Source organism: Gastrolobium bilobum, unplaced genomic scaffold (genome assembly GCF_033153095.1).
Source record: "Gastrolobium bilobum isolate Gb01-03AN ecotype WA unplaced genomic scaffold, APGP_CSIRO_Gbil_v1 utg182198, whole genome shotgun sequence".
Classification (NCBI taxonomy): domain Eukaryota; kingdom Viridiplantae; phylum Streptophyta; class Magnoliopsida; order Fabales; family Fabaceae; genus Gastrolobium; species Gastrolobium bilobum.
The window spans coordinates 12,665-19,207 of NW_026895967.1; the positions used below are offsets into that span (position 1 = coordinate 12,665).

Below are 6,543 nucleotides of genomic sequence, written 5' to 3' on the forward strand. Positions count from 1 at the left end.
AAGTTCACACCCAACAATAACATCAGTAATTCATCCATGGCTCTAAGGATACAATCATCAGCCTAAATAAATCCATAACATAATCTCAATACAATATTTAAGCATGTTAACAAATCTACATGCCGTCATAAGTCTAAACATAATATAAAATATCGGCTGCATCATTAACTACTCCAATGTGGGGGCCTTTCCCCTAGAAGCATCACCACTACTCTAGGTAGCTGAAATGTTGTCCCAAATGGGTTGAGATAACAACATCTCAGTAAGCTCAAGGTTCATAGAGGATCCTTTAATCCCCTTAGCACACTTCCTGCATGACAAGTCAGATATAAAGCATATAATACAGGCATACAACATAAACATAGCATTATCATATCATCCTTGTGTAACCCCAGGGTCAAAGCCATAGACGGTTACACATGTGTGACTTCCAGGGCCAAGCCATAGACAGTCAACACAACCTCAGTATGAAATAGCTCCCAGAGTCAAGTCATAGGCAGGCTACATACCATGATTACTGGCTAGGATCCTCATAACATATATCGTCCGTGCATCATCATAACATCAAGATTATATAACATCTATATGAATGGGAATGAATGCACATATACATCATACCATATACTTTCATACAATACAACCATAATGCCCACCATCATGGTGGGGCCACAAGAGAGAGGATGCAACTAGAACTAGGAGCTTACCTCACTGAGCTTATCAACAGCCCAACTCCAACAGTCCAATACGTATGCTCCAGTACACTCTCAAGTGCCAAGCTCTCTAGGCAAACCTAGAGCAGGAACCATTCACATCATTAATTACATATTAATTAATCAAGTCATATCCACGACTTAATCATTTAATGATTCCACTTTTCATACTCATATGCCAATAATATGCCCATTACAAGTCTAGACCAATTATTACATAATTACGTATTTTAGTGCATTATTACAATCTACCTAAATCTTCAATTACTTACATAGCTTAGTGTTGGGTGGTTTGCTGATGGTGGAAAAGTATAAGTTCTTATAGGGGACGTTCTTCTGTTCTTGCAGAACACAGATTCGTCCCTCAGTTCCAACCCAAGTGCGCAAGTGCACGCATCAAGTAATAAAGGGAGTATTAATGCCCAAATTATCGTTCCCATGAGGATAGAGTGCTAATTATTGTTTTATCACTGTTTATAAAGAGTGAAAATGAGAAGAAAAGTTAGTAAATGAACTGTCTGGTCAAACGTTCCCTACTGTCTTGACAACGTTCCTCAGGAACAGTAGGTTCAACCTGATTACAAACAGTTGCTCGCTGCGTTATGTATGTGATCCTTCCTGTTTAGAAGAAGGTGAGATAACAATCATTGGAGTTTTTATAAGTACTAAATAAAATAAAATAAAATTACTAAAACAGAAATAACTATAATCAAGAGACAACAGGGTGGTGGTTAAAACAGTCTAACAGAAGGAACGGATTCACTGCTTCACTCTTAAAGGGGCTATTTTCTCTGCTCAAGACTTAACACCTTTTGGCTTTGTCCCAGTTTCTTTGCCTGCCAACTCTGATTCCTCAGCTCATAGTCTAGATGTCTCACAAGTTTCCATATTCCTATGGCTCCCTTGACTCCAACAGGTACTTAGTTCAGAATCTTAAAATGGACGAGTTGGCCCCTTATTCCTAAGGTGACCAGTAGCGTTTTTGCCATGACATCTACCTTCCCCCAATGGCTAAGCTGTCTGAAATTCCTTCCTTATGGAAGTTCCTTTCTCAGTATGTACCTTATTTCCATTGGCGCACAATGAATATAGCTTACTTAGCCAAAAAAATACAAAAAGCTTCGGTCAAGAGTTTTGAAAATAGTTCTTTAAGAGTTTCACAGTTTACCCGTTCCACAGATAGTTCAGCTCATGACTGATAGTTTAAACATAATTATTCTCAACTGAGATCACATAGACCCGAGATTCAGTCAAGAGATAACGATTGGAACGAAGAGAAAAACACTTGTACTAATTTAAAAGACAGTTTACAAAAAGAAACAGAAAATGGAGAAATATGGGTATTTGCTCGTGAGGAGTCTTGTTGGTTGTTTACAGAGAAGGAAAGAGGGGTTGTCGCTTAACTATAGTTACAACCAAAAATTAAACTAAGTTACTAACTACTACTAAGTGATCTCTTCCTTTCGGAATGCAAACCCTCCATGATTCGATGATGTTTTTGTGTGAGGGAGGTCCTATTTATAGCTGGAAGAGGAATGGCAAGACTGTAATTCCCTTGGAGCTAGTTGCTTGAATGAGGGGACGGGACTGTGGCAGCAGAGTGTGAAGCTTGCGTGAATTGCTGAATGGAACATGATTTGGTGATGATTAGCCGTTGTTTGCAGGCCTTCCCATGTTTTGCTTCTGTTTTCAGCCAATGAGAACTCTTGATTCTCTGCTCTTCACGTTTGCAGCTGCTCAGTTGGTGCACCGCCTTGCTTTTTAGAAGTCTTTAACTCTACGTTACCTGCAAAGTGTACAGAAGCATTAAATGAATGGAGAAGGTGCATTAAATGCGTCTCAGTTCGTTCCCTTTTTAATATATTTTAAAGGAATATGTTACCATCCGTTCCCCTATTGTGTTTTTGTCACAAATGTGTAAAACAAGTGATTTTCATGCTGAAGTTGCTCATAAGATGAGGGAACGTATGGTATTTTGCCATCAAAATGGGCTTAGATGGGAACGAATTTACGTCCCATCAAACACCCCAAAACTAAACTGTTGGTTGTCCTCAAACAACTCAAAAATATTGTATTAGTCTGCCCAATTTAAAAGAATAGCATAATAGAAAGGAACTTGAGCCAGCGAGCAACCATGAACTTTTCAAAAAATGAACTACTCTTCATAGTAAACAGTAAGAGGATTCTGTCCCCAGATAAGAGAAGGTTGCTGATCTTTTGTCTCACTATCACTCATGGGTTGGTGTTTTCTCTGTCCATTCATGGATGTGATTCTTCAGAACTTGTCTTTCTGCTGCGTTCCTATGAAGTACAGCTGTCTTCCGTTCCAAGAATTCTTTGATGGATAAGTGTATGGAAATGTGGAAGAAGTGGTGGTCTGATTTATGGAATCAAGGAACGTTTAGCTTTTGCGTCTTTGAACTTGGACTTTTTCTTTTTTTGAGGGAACATATTTTCTTGAACCTTTTTCCCCCTTTGGAGGAAGGTTTTCTGGTTTTTCTTGAATTCTTTTGAATGGTTGTTCCCCTTTTTCTTTGTTTTTCTTCTGTCCTTTTTTGTTCATTGTTGAGTACGCTCCTTGTTCTTTTTGATTGACCAGATGGTGTATGATGGGGGTGAGGTGAGTGTGTGATTCTGTTTTGATCCTTGACAGCAGAATTCATCTGTCTTTAGCAGTACTTACAGCATTAAGGCAATCTGAGAAGTTTCATTGTGGTTACACCTCAGGAACGCTCTCAGAAGTAGGCATTTTTCCGTTCCTTACCAGTTTGAGTTCACACAGATCAGCTTCTGTCAAAAATCTGAGGATTAAATTCCCTGCACTGTTTCTATTTTCAAGTACTCAGAGAGAGAACAAGCATGATTAGTCAGTGACTTTGTGTTTCATGTATGTTAGTTAATCTAAAAGAATTTGGGCAGTCTTAATACTATAACTGAAATGCATGCATATACCAAACAGTTTGATAAAAAAGAAGTCTTTTTTATTGCAAAAAGATTAATTACAAGGGAACAGAAAGAAACTAAATTAAAAACAGGATTGAAAACAAACTAAGCTAAGTTAAATAGGAGGGTTTCTCCTTTTCATTGTGGAGGTCTGTGGTTAGGGACCACCCCGAAACTACATTCTTGGAACGTACTTTATTTGGACTTTTTGGAGAGGAACATCAGACGTTCCCTCCTTTTCGAGAGCTATGATGGATAATCACCCCAAAACTTTGTTCTTTGTCAGAGAGCAAATGTATCTACTGGGTTGCCTCCCAGTCAGCACTTAGTTTAATGTCTTTAGCTAGACATGGTACTTACCTCTCAAGGGGTTTCAGTAAGAGGGATACTTTCCTCTTTTTCATCAAAGGTTTCATCATTGTATAGCTTCAACCTGTGCCCATTTACCTTGAAGGAACGACCATGTTCTGAACCTTGGATTTCGAAAGTTCTGTTTCCTGCATCGTTAATAATTTGATATGGCCCGGTCCATCTTGATTTGAGTTTACCTGGGAACAGTCTGAGTCTGGAGTTGAAGAGTAGCACCTTCTGATCGATTTTTAGATCTCTGTTCCTGATCCTTTTATCGTGCCACTTCTTCATCTTCTCCTTGTACAATCTATGATTTTCGTATGTGTTCCCTCTGAACTCCTCTAACTCTTCGAGTTGCAGCAATCTCTTCTCTCCAGCTGTTTTTCATCCAAGTTGAGGGTTTGGACTGCCCAGTAAGCCTTGTGCTCCAGTTCGAGGGGGAGGTGGCAAGCTTTGCCAAATATCTTTCTGTAAGCCCATAATGCCTCGTCTAACTTGAGAGACCAGTCTTTTCGAGAAGGATTAACTACCTTCTCTAAAATTCTCTTATCCTCTAGGTTAGAGACTTCAATGAGACCACTGGTTTGTGGATGATATGGGGTTGCAACTTTGTGTTTGACTCCATATTTCTCTAACAACCTCTCAAGTTGGCGGTTGATGAAATGTTTCCCTCCGTCGCTGATGAGACAACGTGGGGTTTCATATCTGGTTAATATGTTCCTCTTTAAAAATTTTATAACCACCTTAGCATCATTAGTGGGTAAAGCAACTGCTTCTACCCACTTGCTTACATAATCCACAACCATTAATATGAATTTGTTCCCACACGAAGGAGGAAAAGGTCCCATGAAGTCAATGCCCCAAACATCAAATAATTCAACTTCTAGGATCGGATTGAGGGGCATTTCATTTTGTTTAGTCAAGTTACCTTCTCTTTGACATTTATCACAATTTTTTGCATATTGAAGTGCATCTTTAAAAAGGGAAGGCCAGAAAAAACCTGACTGAAGAACCTTGGAGGCAGTCCTGATTCCACCTAGATGTCCTCCATATGGGGACGAATGGCAGTGTTGAAGGATTTGAGGTTGTTCTTCTTCTGGGATGCACCTTCTTATCATTTGGTCTGCGCATCTTTTGAACAGTAGTGGTTCGTCCCAGAGGTAGTTCCTGCAATCGTGAAAAAATTTCTTCTTCTGCATTTTATTCGCCTCATAAGGTTCCTGCCCTGCTGCAAGGAAGTTGGCTATATCAGCAAACCAAGGACCATCTGTCTCTATATGATTAATGACAAACAATTGTTCGTCAGGGAACGTTTCCTTGATTGGTAGCCCCACTTCAATATGTTCCAATCTGGACAGATGATCTGCAATTTGATTTTCACATCCCTTTCTTTCTTTGATCTCCAGATTGAACTCTTGTAGCAGTAGGACCCATCTTATCAATATTGGTTTTGCTTCCTTTTTTGAGAAGAGGTACTTGAGAGCTGCATGGTCAGTAACTTTTGATCCTAAAATGTTGATTTTTTCACAAGCATATACTACAGCCAATAGCTCCTTTTCAGTGACTGTGTAGTTTACCTGAGCTTCATTTAGAGTTTTACTGGCGTCATATATGCTACGAAAAAGTTTGTCCTTCCTCTGGCCCAGAACTACCCCAATAGCATGATCACTTGCATCGCACATTAGTTCAAAGGGTAAGTTCCAGTCTAGAGGTTGGATGACAGGCGTGGTAATGAGCTTATTTTTCAAAGATTCAAAAGCTTTCACACAGTCAGAGTTAAACTCAAATTTTATATCTTTTTATAATAAATGGCACAAAGGTCTAGCTATTTTGGAAAAATCTTTAACAAACCTTATGTAAAAGCCTGCATGCCCTAAAAAAAATCTCAAGGTTTTTACACTTACTGGTGGCGGCATTTTTGCTATAGCTTCTACTTTGGCTTGATCCACTTCGAGTCCTTCTCTGGAAATTTTGTGTCCCAGGACTATTCCTTCTTTCACCATGAAGTGGCATTTTTCCCAATTAAGCACTAGATTAGAGGACAGACACCTTTGAAGGACTTCTTCTAAATTGTCCAAGCAGTGATCATATGACGTCCCCAGTACTGAAAAATCATCCACAAAGACTTATACTCCTTCACCTATTAGATCGGAAAAGATTGAGAACATACACCTCTGGAACGTTGCTGGTGCATTACATAACCCGAAGGGCATCCTTCTGAAAGCGAACGTTCCATATGGGCAGGTGAAGGTGGTTTTATGTTGATCTTCTGGTGCCAAAGCAATTTGATTATACCCCGAATATCCATCAAGGAAGCAAAAGTATTCTTTTCCTGCTAGGTGGTCCAGCATCTGATCTGTAAAAGGGAGTGGAAAATGGTCCTTCTTGGTGGCATTGTTGAGCTTCCTGTAATCTTGGCAGATTCTCCATCTTGTAACCTTTCTCACAGGTATCAGCTCATTCTTTTCATTCTTTTCCATTGTGATGCCTCCCTTTTTGGGGACGCATTGGACAGGACTTACCCAACTGCTGTCAGATA

General features: G+C 39.5%; 1 protein-coding gene across 1 annotated transcript; it reads right to left on the reverse strand.

Moving 5' to 3' along the window:
* Positions 1 to 213: 213 nt before the first annotated feature.
* LOC133297015 (uncharacterized) lies at positions 214 to 5,686 on the reverse strand. Its single transcript, XM_061496063.1, has 3 exons — positions 5,018 to 5,686; positions 705 to 790; positions 214 to 310 (listed from the first exon to the last, which is right to left on the reverse strand). The coding sequence occupies exons 1-3, from the start codon at positions 5,684 to 5,686 to the stop codon at positions 214 to 216; spliced, it is 852 nt and encodes a 283-aa protein (XP_061352047.1).
* Between the last annotated feature and the right edge of the window lie 857 nt (positions 5,687 to 6,543).